We start from the raw sequence: 14,358 nt of genomic DNA, 5'->3' as shown, positions 1-14,358 counted from the left end.
TACTTTCTGCAGCTCACATTTGTGAGAGAGCATGTACACTAGTAACACATTGTACAATTTATAGATTTAGTTCATACACAAGGCCACGGTGCACAGCAGAAAAGTATGGCTCAGATTACGCTTGTTCCTTCACTGTAGGTTGTGCAGGGATAAGCAGCTTGCATGTCAACGAACAGCTTTTGTGACAAATAGCATGAACACAGGCCCGAACCAATAAGTAATTTCGGTTTTATTTTTATTGGGAGCTAGGACACACATGTAGAACTACTTACTGGCCAGGCCACACTTCTTGTAGTTCTGACACAATCTACCTGTATTTACAAAGTACTTTCTTCCTTTTGTCCTCTCGTAAGCAAAGAGCTTCATTGAACATACATGTTAGAAACAATAAAAAAAAAATTGAAATAAAAATGTACATCATACACTTGATATAGATTTTTTTTTTTTTTTTTTGCTTTTTACAGAGGTAAAAATTCTTATTGTAAAAAACAAAACTGATCAATAGGGTTTATTTAATTTTTCTTTTAGTATACAAGGAGACAGATTAACAATATGCTTCAGGCACTTTTTAAACATGTAAAATGTGTATAGTAGCAAGACTGCACTGTGACCGACGTACAGACTTCTTTTTTGTTGTTGTTGTTGTTATGTTTTATTTTATTTTTAACCACAGGTATCCCGGGCTCTTAGTGAAAAAGATGATGCTTATTCAGTATTGCCAAAGCTGATGGAGAGCCAAAAGGACGTGCTGTGGATGAAGGATACAGTGACACTCCTCCCTGATCTCCCATGTACTGACAGACATTCTACGTGTTTGTAACGTACTAACACGACACACTCCATGACCGAGACTGTAGCTCCCATGAGCAGGTTGAACGTTATGGGTTAAACAACACAGACATTAGTAATAGCCATGTGGAATCGTACTCGCACAGCTTCACTAGCTAAACCAGATAGTATTTTTTCATTGCATGATTTATTTGAACCGTAACTGGATGATGTCATTCATGGGTTTGAGCAGGTTATAATGTCCGAGACAGACTATACAGAGCTGCCTCTCAGATTGTACGATGCCTTTTAACCCTACTGTGTCCCTCTACATTTTTAACACATTCTCTTAATTAAAAAAAAAAAAAGGCTCATTTGATGTGATCATATCGGATATATTACAAAAATATTCTTCACTTTCTCTTGATTTTAAAAGAATTCACAAAAATGTGTCTGTCTTATGAGCAAACGTTGTGGCAGACACTATGAATTATTATTATTATTATTATTTGAACTAAAATTAAGGCTTTGAGTAACGTTAGAGATCATTTTGGCAAATGTCCCTGTAATAGGTGTCCTGATCTTTTAGGCTTCCTATAGAGCAGGAGTCATTTTGAAAAGAAGAAAAAGAAAAACTTTTTCCACTCGTTTTTAAGTGTTAAAAGCCACATGTCGGAGTGGGAAAGCAGATACTCGTTATGCATTTTACTCCAAGCATAATATACACTGTTCCAACTGGACTCCTTCTACTCTCTCATATGACAAGGCTTCTAGTTCAAAAGCCAAACCTTATGTTCATATTTCCTTCTCCCTTTGGCTGGTGATTCAATTGATTAAGAAAATAAATAGAACAGGAAAAAAAAAAAATAATAATAAAAAAAATCTTTGGATATCAATCATGGTCATTTAAAAGAGCTCCTTATCCACTATTCTATTTATCCACTATGACCACAAATGTGGTTGTGAATATAATAATCAATTTTAGACATATACATATGAGTATACAGTATTTACATATACTCACAATGCAGCTTATGTAAATTTGGCTTAAATACAATAACAACAATACTATGCTGTAATACAATGTTCTCATTCCTTTACAACACACATGCAGGCTTCTGCACTATTACACGCATACACACACGCACACACTCACACGGGCACACACAGTCCCAATCAAGCGCACACTGTGAACCTCACTACAGGTTTAGTGTCTCGAGCTAATCTCTCTCTCTCACTGTTATTATTTTGTATGTTTTGAGGGTTCCGGACACAATCCACCTCACGTAGCCGGCCATGGCAAACAAACCCAGAATTCAAACGACTGATTCTCCAATCAAATGCACGCACCATTAAAAATAAAGAATTCAAGTTCTTGAAATTAAAAATCAGTGTAAAAATATAAAGTACCTGCATAAGTAATGCTTAACAAGTCAGCTCCAAAAGGGCCACTTGAAACAAACAAGAGCTGTTTTGTTTTTTTGTTTTTTTTTTCACAAGGAACTGAAGAGAACATCCAGAAGATGAGAAAAGAAAACATACACAGGAATGCACATACACACACACACGCATACATTTATAAAATATATATATATATATATATATATATATATATATATATATATATATATATATATATATTCATTATTACATATAAAAAAGAAATATTCAAGCCAGTTAAATGCACCATTTTTTGTTCTTTTTGTCTGTCTGGAGCAGGAATTGAGACAGACTGAAAAAGAAACTGAAAAGACATGATGAACTTTCTTCTTGCCTCCTGTTGCCCGCCTCAATGGGTCCATTTAACATGTGATATTTTGGGCGAGATCATTGTCAGGGGTCACGCAGCGGCCTTGTGCTTCCCACCACAGCAGCCACAGGCCACGGCACATCGGTGACAGGCGTGCAGAGGAGGGTAGCAGCAGAGGCAGGGCGCAAGCAGCGCAAGGCCGAGTAGGGCGAGCCAGCGCAGGCAGAAACGTTCGTCGGCTGTGTCGCATGAGCAGGGATCAGAGTAATCTCCCTCCGGGTCTGACATGCAGTGGTAGAGCACAGTATCCGCACACCACATGCAGCTGAAGCGCCGTATGCATGAACGTGCTGGGTCCGGAGCGTCAGGGCAGCGACCGCGCCCGTTCTCCTCATGCCGGAAAAAAACGCCACAATAGACACAGTGTCGTCGCTCGCCCAAACCCTCTTCCTCATCCTCCTTGTGTTTGAAGCTGACTGGCTGAGAAACCACAGCCCCACTCCCGGAGCCTCGGCGAGGGCCCTTGCTCAGCTCCGAGCCTGGTGTATACGGATAGCTGTAGTCATGCTTGGCTGGTGCATCGACCTTTTCGAAATGCACGTACGAGTCAAGACCCTGAGCACGTGCTGCTGCATGCCGGTAGTCCTCATAGCCTGAGAGCCAAGCACGCTCACGTGGGTTTATGCGTACAACCTCCTCCTCTTCGTCTAGGAAGCTGACACGTCGCGCCAACCTGGGCGCTGCCTGCACGAGCAAAACAAAGAAAAATTTTATTTACGATTTAAATGACTTGATGCCCAAAGTCAGGCTAAAAATCACAAAATAAAGCTGTAGCGCTTACGCATGCTGACAGATAGACAGAAAGATCGAGTACCTTCTTAATCTCAAATGCAAAAAAAAAAAGCCCTAAGGAGATATGCACACACGCATATAAAAGGCATACATATAAAATAAACAAACACAGACACACACACTACCTTAAATTGAATAATCAGCCTCACTGTAACCCACCTGGTCAAGAAAGTAGCGCTCTGAGGTCCTGTACTGTTCATGGAAGTGACCCAGAATGTAGTGATGGTGATGTCGGTGCGGTTCATAGAAGGTGGAGGTGGTCAGGGGCTGCATGGCCTGCTCCTTCTTCTGGGATGAGTTGGATGAGCTGTCAGTGGCAGTCTGTGGCACAGAGGGGAAATAATATCCAATCTCAAATACAGCTTAATGATAAGAGCAACGTAAAGGCTGAAGTGTAAACACATAAAGCAAAGCAGAGTGAGGCAGAGGAGGAGGGGGAGGATGAGGAGGAGGATGTATGCACCAGTGTTCCAAGGCAAGATAAGACACCGAACAGGCAGGTGCTCTACTGTGTAAGTGCAGTTTTCCATGATCTCATGAGCTGTTCTGTAGTTATTCACAATTCACAAACACATACAACACACACACGTCATTGTAGCGAAACAGACGTGGCTCAACTTCAGTATGCAATTTACAAAAAAAAGCCCTCAGGCCATAAGATTTGTAGAAACTTCTCTGAAGTCTCCCTGTTATTAGAGAAGTTCTAAATGAATACAGGCTGCTTGATTTTTTGCCATCACACACGAAACCCAGAGCGCTAGCCGATGACATCAACAGGCAGAGATCTATGGAGGCAAATACTTACTGTAGGCAGCCTTTTTTTTTTAAAGGAGAAAAGAGGGCCTCTGAAACAAATTAACTTTCAAGAGCTCCATTAATGTGACCACATAAAGTGATTACACTAAATTATGAGCAAGGGAAAAAGTTACTAATTATGCACATCTTGCTCAGCCAGCTTCCTGAAAGATGAGGGCGTGTGCTGTAACACCATGTATATGTTACCGTGCACGCTCGAGAGTGTGTGCGTGTGTGTGTGTGTGTGTATGAAGTCAAGCTGGAGGGAAGTGAGGGTGGATTTGTGCAGTAACGCTGCAGTCGTAAACACAGCCCCGTTTCAACCTGTCTGAGATTCAATGGACATGGGCTTCTCCCTCCCTCCCTCCCTCCCTCCCTCCCTCCCTCCCTCCCTCATTTCCTCCCTCCGTTTTCAGCCTGACCACAGGTCCAGAACCCAACATGTGAACAGCAATGCAGCCCTTTTTCTCTCAGGCTGCTCTCCAATGAAAACTCCAGCACACTTGCAAGACACAAAACATAAAAGTGTTGCAGACAGCCAGCTGCCTGTGGAGAGGCAGGCAGGCAGGCAGACAGACAGACAGCCTGGCCGGATGAGACACAGCCCCAATGATTAGTGGCTGAGATTCTGGATGTGAGGCTTCCTTTTTGGCTGCATTGCTCGTGTCCACCACTACCGCCTCCAAAACCACCACCTGCCAGGTGAAGCGTCTGTGTGCGCAAACACAGCTTCCTGAACACTGCATACAGCCAAATGCACTCCTACACAAACATTAGACCTAAGTAAAATACTGGTGCGGTATAACTGAAGTATATTGTTCATCAGTATGCATGCACATAGGCCTGAGCACTGGGCAAATAGATCAGTGCACAAAGCTGTAACCAGTGAAAGGTTTTTTTTTCCCCCAAAGAGTTCACAGACAGCATGATTAAAATAAGACTGCCTCAGTACAACAGGAAGGTTCGCTTAAAGCTCATTTTTCCTTTTTCTGTGTGTCTGACCACGAACAGGGGCATTTGTACTGGGCCCTCCAGGTTCCAACCCAAAGCCTCGACCGAGTCGGCCTGGTCCATGCTTCCCCTCCATGTTCACATAAAAAGTCTTCTGAACTGCGGGCCAAAAATAATACAGGCGTCCCTCACAGCACTGCCAAGAGCCAGAGCCAACAAGATTTAAAAATATGCTTAGAAGGATAGCTGGACCAGGCCTGCTCGAGGTAATTGAAAACACAGACCCTTTCGAATGTTTACAAGGCAGGCCCAAAAGCACTAGGCCCAAGCTCTCGGCCCAAGAGAGAAAGGATGGAGAGCTCGAAACTGAGTGGGAACAAAACAAATTAGGGGAGTGAGAGAGGACATAGGGAAAGCAGAAGCAATGGATTGAACTAAAATGCTTAACCCCTGTGTTGGGGAAGAGAAAAAAAAAAATCAGTCATCTAATCAAAGGGCTCTAAAGTTAGTGGTGCGGTAGAGATAAAGAGAGACTTCAAAAGGCACATGTGGCTTGACTCCAATTCAAAGGCATACCTTCATAGCAAGCACAGCAAATACAGCCGTCTTAATGATTCGCAATCAGTGGCGCAGTGGGGGAGGACAGCAAGATAATGACTGGGAGACAGCTGGGTGGGGGCAAACATGTTTGGGGGACTGCAGACTTTTGGGTAATTTCACAAATTAGTCTCCCTTCATTAAGCCCGAGAGTCTAAGCGGCTCCAAACCACCCCAGATCACACCATCTACACTCTGACCGTCATAAGCACCACCAAATGAGACACTCTGTGACTCCATATAACAGTGCAGGAGCAAAATCACATTGTAAATTAGACCATAGCAGAGGGGTACAGAAGAAAAACAAACATCCATTAAAACAGATGCTTGAAACAGGAACCTGGGGGTATGACAGTCTAGAAAACAGCAATCATACATTTATACTCCTGTACACTACAGCAAAATCTCTCATACTGGCTCAAACCACTTTTTATAATCATTTAACTTAACGCGCTTATCCATGTAACTGCTCCTCTAACGTGAATTGCTCCAAGTGTCATCACCAAAAAAAAAAAAAAAAAAGGGAAAAAGGCACTCCTCAAATAAAAAAGCACAGATTTTTTTTTTTTCCCTCCTTCCTCTTTCCAGGACTGTTAGTCCTTCATATCCCACTTCCTTTGTGTGTCCTCTAGGGCCCTGGCTGTGAGCTCCCTAAACACTGAGGCCCTTCTCTCGCCTGGGCTTTGCTGCTGTAGCACAGGAAGTTGTCAATCACAGACTCCCCTTTCCCCACCTCCTTCCCCCAGTCAACAGGCAGCCAGAGTCAGAGACACAGCCTTTTTCTCAAACAGTCAAGTGTGTTTACCGACCCAACCTGAATCACTCTGTGTGCAGCAATGGAATATATATAAGCCACAAAAACATCTCAACTCAACACTCGAAATCAAGATCATAAGAATGTAAGAACTTGAAAAAGGAAAGTTACTAACATTTTTTTTTTTCATTGTGGTTTAACTTGTCCCTGGCATGATATCGCTCCACACTGCCGCACCACTAGCAAAGTTTCAGACTTGGACACAGACGTCTCAGAGTTCCAAAGCATTGCACATGTGTCTTCATGAAAACACGCATCTGCCCTATAAACCACAGCAACACAATGTACTATCCACCAAACTTCTACAAGCACCACCTTTGTGTGTGACAATGTTGATTCTACAGGACTGACCTGTCACACTTTTTTTTTTTTTTTTTTGGAAGTGAGGAGGTGTAAACAGTGTGTGAGGTGGATTGGCTTGCTCGACCGCTGAGTGCACTGCAGGTGACTCATGCAGCGTTGGGCTTTTCTCAGATTTTCTCCTGCATGGCATGTTAATGTTATGGCTGATGCAACAGAACCATGCGAGGCATGTGTTCACCCCCACCCGAGCGAGGTGCACGGGTTCCACTGGTTCTGGACCTCTGCTCTGCTTCAAAGGAAATACAATGCATAAACAATTCTCGAGGCCAATGTTATTCTGAGTTTGACTGGCAAGATCTTCTACAATGTGTGCGTGAATGTGTGTGTGTGTGTATTTAAGTGACACACCCTGTTAACTGGAAGCAGTTCAACAGTCTTTGAATGACTCCTCTGCCCCATTCTGAATGGACTAAAATAGTCCGGGGTTAAGGATAGGTTAGCTCAAGAGAAATAATTTGGGAGGAATGCACACCCAGGACCACTCCAACTCCCCTAACCCCCCTGCACCCCCCACCCCCATACACAATCTTTGGAGCTGTAAATCTGGAACAGCATTTCCCAACTGCAATATTTGGAAAGGTCATGCGCAGCCCCGAATGCAACAATGCAGCTCAGTGAGTCGAGTTGCTCCAGACCAGCATCTGCTCCCTGAGTCAGGAATAACTAATTAATCTGTCTACATACATGAGTCCTAATAAATTCGATACTATTGATTTTAGCACACAGATTTTAGCAAATAACTGCCTACCCCGTTCCCGAACCACATGATTCCGATTCAAGAGAATAGTTCTGAATTCCTGGAAAAGAAAGGACCGTGGATTGAATTTCCCTTAAAGTTTGGGGTGCCTGGCTGAGCCATTGACTCCTTTTGGCTCAAAACTGAGACAGACAGCATGGGGAAAGAGGAGCCGTGAGGTTTCCCCATGCACCCTCCCCACCTCCTCCTTCTCTCCCACCCTGGGGCTGCAGTAAATCAGGATGGCAGTTAGCTAGAAGGCAGCTGCTAATGATAGTTTTACAGAGGGGAGCAGGAAGTCACCTCCTGACCCTGCCTGCTGGTCCTTGTCTACCATGACTTGTACCAAAACAGGGACAAAAAAAGCAGTTTCTTTATAAAAGAAAAAAAAAAAAGGCCAAAGCAAAAACAAAACACTACAGGAAACCTGCCCCATATTTCGCTACCATCCCACCATCTCCGCTGAAACAAAGGGCAACCTCTCCTGCTGCAACCTCTGTGGGGTAAAGATATCACACAGACCTGGGCTTTTCCGTGATGCTTCACACACACATCCAGACAGTTGAAAAAAAGAAGAAGAAGAAGAAAAAAAAAAAACAGGAAAAACAGCTGGAGGGAAATGGACTTGTGTGAACTATGTGGGTGAGAATGTTAAAGTTAACGTTGCAATCTCTCTGGTTCACTTAAAGCACACACAAACAATCTGATTACTACACACTAAACACAAATTACAGTGGAGTGCATTCATATTGTTAAGCTGTTTTTAAGCATGAGCGAAACAAAAGGATGTTCTTTCATACTAGAACTGGCAAACTGTGTGTGTGTGTGTGTGTGTGTGTGTGTGTGTGTGTGTGTGTGTGTGTGTGTGTGAGAGAGAGAGAGAGAGAGAGAGGTAAAAGCGGCTTACTGTGAAAACATCGTCATCTCCCAGTTCAGCTTCATTTTGGAGTGTTGAAGAGGAAGTTGTAGAACCTAAAATACAACACACACACAAGAGACATGACCGGACAGAACCTCACATATCCTGTCTGTTAGCGGTGGTGAGTGAGGGTGGGGGATGGAAGGACAGCGGAAGAGAGAATGCTCACAAAGGGACAAACTGAGAAAGGGTGAGAGAGAGAGAGAGAGAGAGAGAGAGAGAAAATTGATCATGTGACTACTAGCTGAAGGATGAAATTCAACTCTAAGTGGCCATTCCAGAGCAGCTCTCTGAGGCCTGTATCATGATTACATTGTCAACATGCGGCTTGCGTACTCTTTACAGCTGGTTAGCATTTAGCTCCTGCACAGGCCTGTTAAGATTGTTAACTCAGTAGTGTGTGGAACTGAATAGGCAACTGCGGAATATATAGAACCGAGAGTGTGAGACATTCCCAACTGTGCCCTGGTTTGATACTGAACGCTGGCTATTCTCTTTCTTGCAAACACACCTTTAACACTTAGCGTCAGCTATTTAAAATGATCACAGTCCACATGTGAGTGGTTAAGGTTGATGTGTAGCAAAAAAAGCTCACTACTTCTGTAGATTATAGTGAAACCTGCTGTTCTTAGAAAGGTCAGAATGGCTACGCTGTGTTTCCACTCTCACCACACTACCTTCTGTTATGTCCTCCAGGGCTTTCCGGACCCCTCGGTCAAAAGCACGGGCATCAGCTGGACTCTGGAACGTAAGGCCACACTTTTTGTTGTCAACCTTCCAGTGATGAAACGTTGGTGTGGCCTTGGTGTAGATAAGATCTTTCCTCACAAAACATTCCAGGACCACCTGGCAGACAAAACAACACCACCCGTCACCAACATCCTACCAGCATGTTAGCACTGTAATAATGATGAAGCAGATTGCACAAAAGACCAGTCACACTACTGTGGACAACAGAAATGCTTGAGCTTTACATGTAACAGGAGGAGCAATGATGGTCTTGTGATTCCAGTGAAAGAATGGAGTTCATATTTTTACCTGCTTGTCTTTAAGCCGCTCTCCATGGATAAGGAAGTCGCTGTGGCTGCTCAGCTCAGCGGGTGCCACCTTGCAGACACCGACTCGGCTAAGACCTCCACCCTCCTGTGCTAACCAACCCCCACTCGAGTCATCCCGGGTCATTACCACTGCTTTGACGCGTACAATGTAACTATCACTGAAAGACAAAAGCAAGAGAGAGAGAGAGAGAGAAGGGTTAAGAGTGACAAGGCTTTACATGAAGAAACCTGTAGCTAACATTACTTAGCAAATAAATTAACAGACTATTTATTTTAGCATAAAAAAACACACACATATTAACAAAGTAACCAACATATGTACACTATATGAACAAAAGTATTTGGCCAAACCTGTTACTTATTGAATTCAGGTGTTTTAATCAGGCCCTTCTTATCCGCAGTGAAGGACAATCTTACTGCATTAGCATACCAAGACATCTCAGACATTGCTATGCTTTGAAACTTTGTGGCAACAGTTTGGGGAAGGCCCTTTTCTATTTCAACATGACTGTGCTCCAGTGCACAAATCGAGGACTATAAAGACATGGTTTGATGAGTTTGGTGTGGAAGAACTTAAAGTGCCCGAACACTGAGCCCTGACCTCAACGCCATCAAGCACCTTTGGGATAACCTGGAATGGAGATTGCGAGCCAGGCCATCTCATCCAACATCAGTGCCTGACCTCATAAATGCTCTACATAATGAATGGGCACAAATTCCCACAGAAACACTCCAAAATCTTGTGGAAAACCTTCCAAGAAGAGTGGAAGCTGTTATAGCTGGAAAAGGTCAACCAACTCCATATCGAAATATATGTATTTGGATATGGTGTGTTTGGCCAAATACTTTTGTCCATATAGTGTTTGTTGAGACCATCAATGAGTAAAATTAGGCCCATGGTAACCAGCATAAGGTACTCCTTAAGCATTGTTTTTGAGGTTAATATAAATGCCAATATTTAGAACGAAGAGTCAAAAGCAATACCAGGATTTATACCTAGAGACTATAAAAATCATTAAGTAAGGAACACACTATAATGTAAATATTTAGTCATGGTTTGAATAAAAATCAGGTAATGCTGGTGCATTTCATTAGCGTTTACACATACATGATTTAATACATATAAACTTGCTGGCATTACTTAATATTGACATCCATTGATTATATTTTCGTTCGCTGGTTTAAAAAAAAAAGACTAAACATACAATTTACCCTTTTCTAACTCAATGTATAAATCATGAAGATTAAAATAAAAATCCATTTCACAATGACTTCTACTAGGATAGAGTTGGAATTGGTTATTACTCTCTCGGAGTGTGTGACCAGGGCAAACTCTGCACCCACTTTCCCCAGGTATTCATCCAGAACTTTGCACAAAGCAAAACAGAGCAACTGTGTTATGTCAGAATACCAATGAGGCAATCCAGTATTAACGCAGGCAGCATGTTCGTTTCAGAGCAATTCTACAGATTCTACAAAGAATGGAAAAGGCCACGAGACAATAACATAAGAAGAGAAAAAAAACAGCTCTCTGACATATTTGCACAGAAACTTTTCAAAAAGCTTGGGTGCAGTTTACTTTTACATTCACTCGACTTAGCAATGCAAACAGCTCAGCGAGTCTTCTCCCTTATTCTTCCTCTGTAATGCTTAGCAAGCCAAGCGTCAGCCTTATATGGTAACCTAAGTCAATGTGTTCAATAATTACCCAGAGTGAGAGAGGGAGAGAACGTGAAGGAGAGAAACAGGAAGAGAGAGCGAGACGTGACAGGAAGGAGTTAAAGCCTGTCTGAATACTACTGGCTCACTTATGACTGAATCAGAATGATCAATTTGTCTTTATAAGTCAAAAACTTTATTGGGAACACCTATATACATACTCATTCATTAAATGCTTTAAGTAGCCAATCATGTGGCGGCAGAACGACACAGAAGAATCACACAGATACAGGCAAGCAGCTTTGAGTAAGAATATAGACCAACAGAAGGGGGGGGTGCGATCCCAATGATTTTTACGGTGGCATGATGGTTGGTGACAGATGGCCTAGATTGCTTACTTTTTTATAAGAATTGTTGATCTCTGATTTGAACCCGCAAGAAGTGTTTTCTTTTTTTCTGAATGGTGCAGCAGTTCTTTGAAAAGAAACACGTTAGTGAAGGAGCTTAACAGAGACTGGCCAGACTTGCTTGACTGCCAGAAACGCTACAGTAACTCAGATAAGTACGCTGTAACCTTTTGTTGAGCAGAAAAGAATCTTAGAATGCAAAACATCAGTCAAATGGGCTACAACAGTGAAAGACAATGCCAGTCTCTACTTTTGTCACCCGAGAACTAAGGCTGCATTACCCAGTATTAGTACAGTGTGTTTCGTAAAATTGTGCAGAGGTTAAGTTTAATGAAAACTTACAATCACTTTTTACGTCATGTGATTCTCAAAAAAAAAAAAAAAAAAAAAAAATTTCTATCTATGGTATCAGCTCTGAAAATACAGTGAAAAGTGAAAAACGAAAATAAGCTAAACGTGGATGTGGTGTTTCACACAGGATGCATGCTAGTGACATTATATCACTGTTGCTGTTTATTAAAGATTCAACATTTTACAATTTGCCTATAAGACCTAGGGGTCCCCCAAAGGATGTCTTAATACTCCAGGAAAAAAATATTTTTATTTTAAATACCTGGCCAATTAAATTTAGGTCTACATTAGTTGTGCTTTAACTTTTTGTAACAACAAACAGGATAGAATTTAGGATGTCGCTGCAAATTAACGCTCTTATCTACACAAAAGGTGTGGCACGTGGCATAATGGTTAGCACTGTGGCCTCGCACCTCCAGGGTCGAGGGTTCAATTCGGTGTGGTCTGTCTGCATGGAGTTTGCATGTTCTTCTAGTGCTAAAGACTTGTAGATTAGACGTTCTAATTGGCGTTTCCAAATTCCATGGAGTGTGTTTGTCTGTGAGTGCACGCGTGTGTCTCTGTGAGTGCACGCGTGTGTCTCTGTGAGTGCACGCGTGTGTCTCTGTGAGTGCACGCGTGTGTCTCTGTGAGTGCACGCGTGTGTCTCTGTGAGTGCACGCGTGTGTCTCTGTGAGTGCACGCGTGTGTCTCTGTGAGTGCACGCGTGTGTCTCTGTGAGTGCACGCGTGTGTCTCTGTGAGTGCACGCGTGTGTCTCTGTGAGTGCACGCGTGTGTCTCTGTGATAGACGGGCACCCTGGCCGGGGTCTCACTTTTTCTCAGATCTGGAGTTCCATGTTTTATTTGCACAACTTTTCTGCAGTATTGTTTGTATTGTTCGTTAGTGTGGATCAATCTGTACAATTTCTTGGTGGCTTCTCTTAGTTACTCACAGATTTTTCTGGTACATCCCGAGCATGTGCTATCCCGTCCTTAAAGTAAATTTAACTTTACAGTTTCAGGATGCAGTTGAGTTGTGGTCACTCCTAAGCTATGCAAAACCAGCTTTAAAAAAAAAACAAAAAAAAAAAAAAACTGTCCAGTGTTCTGAAAGTAGTCCGATATGAAAAGCCACACACAACTTTAATGTCTCAGGGCTCCCTGTAAATGTGTCTGTTAATGCTTCAGCTGAAACGTTGCCTTCAAACTCCATCTGTTTCACTCCTTCTCTAATACACCGTTTTACAGTCAAAAAGATGTGCGTGCGTTTCAGCAACGGAAGTAGCAAACTAGTCTAATCATCATAAACAGTATGCAAATATCAAAATCTCTGGCTGTAGTGTCTACAGTTGCCAGAATCGATATTCCACTGGTTTTACAGGATTCCAACAGAATTGTTTCCATTTAAGAGGAACCGTTTCAAAGCGGGTCTTGAGACTAATATTTGCTCACACATTTTCCATGTGGCTAATACGTCTGCTAAATCATACTAGAACTGCAATAATTAATTGGATAACTGATTGATTAATTGATCACTAGCAAGTCAACAATGCAAAATAAAACATTACAAATGGCCGTCAAGACGTAGTTTTCAGGTTTGTTGATTAGAATGCATATATAATGCTCATGGTATCCATCAATCAGGAATATATATCGGGCCAATTACTAACATCTTCTACCCACTCAGTAATAATTTGAAAGTTGGCTGTGATTTGCCCAAGTCAACTTATTTAAGTAGCATTTGTGGTCTTGGGTGAATAATGCCCTTGCACAGGTTGACAATCCCTTGTGATAAAACCTTATTTCTGCCGCCAAAATGTGCGTGCAGCTTGTTTACAAACCGTGAAAGTGTCTGTTGTTCCATTTCAGGGTCTATGTAAATAAGAGAGACCCATCTGAATGTCTAAAAATGACTCAAACTAAATTGTGCCTATTACAACATGGACAGATTATGTAAAAATGTTTACTAGTAATATGAATCTGCATCAGCAGCTCGGGTGAAAATATTCAGTATCTTACTGAAGAGAGCTGCTCAGATAAAGTCGACACCTTCTCCCTGAAATTATTAATAAAAACATCAGTACTGTACTGCTGAGCAGGAGTACTGACAAGTGGGGGACTTATTGGAGCATTGCTATCACAATCCTGCCCCTCTTATCTGTCTGTGTGAGAGTGTGAGTGTGCCGATACACCCACTCGCAGAACTACCTACACAGCATGTACACTTACTAAAGGAAGAGAAAACAAAAATATGACAACGTTGTAGTCAAGCTGACAACAGTACCTGCTGCCACAATTGCAATAAAGCTCTACTAAAGGAGGCAATACAAGCAATTTGGCCAAATACGTGTTGAGAA

At 42.3% G+C, this 14,358-nt stretch overlaps 1 protein-coding gene across 1 annotated transcript in view; it reads right to left on the bottom strand.

Moving 5' to 3' along the window:
• Positions 1 to 218: 218 nt before the first annotated feature.
• spred2b (sprouty related EVH1 domain containing 2b) overlaps positions 219 to 14,358 on the bottom strand; it is a 31,528-nt gene continuing 17,388 nt past the window's right edge. Inside the window, exons 2-6 of the mRNA XM_053502158.1 lie at positions 9,584 to 9,761; positions 9,223 to 9,391; positions 8,534 to 8,598; positions 3,530 to 3,691; positions 219 to 3,262 (exon numbers count right to left, since the gene is read on the bottom strand). Of these exons, the coding sequence (XP_053358133.1) occupies positions 2,609 to 3,262; positions 3,530 to 3,691; positions 8,534 to 8,598; positions 9,223 to 9,391; positions 9,584 to 9,761 (1,228 nt within the window). The 3' untranslated portion in view covers positions 219 to 2,608. The remainder of the gene's footprint in view (positions 3,263 to 3,529; positions 3,692 to 8,533; positions 8,599 to 9,222; positions 9,392 to 9,583; positions 9,762 to 14,358) is intronic.

This window comes from Clarias gariepinus, chromosome 8 (assembly GCF_024256425.1).
Source record: "Clarias gariepinus isolate MV-2021 ecotype Netherlands chromosome 8, CGAR_prim_01v2, whole genome shotgun sequence".
Lineage (NCBI taxonomy): Eukaryota > Metazoa > Chordata > Actinopteri > Siluriformes > Clariidae > Clarias > Clarias gariepinus.
This window is presented reverse-complemented; position numbering and strand designations above follow the sequence as displayed.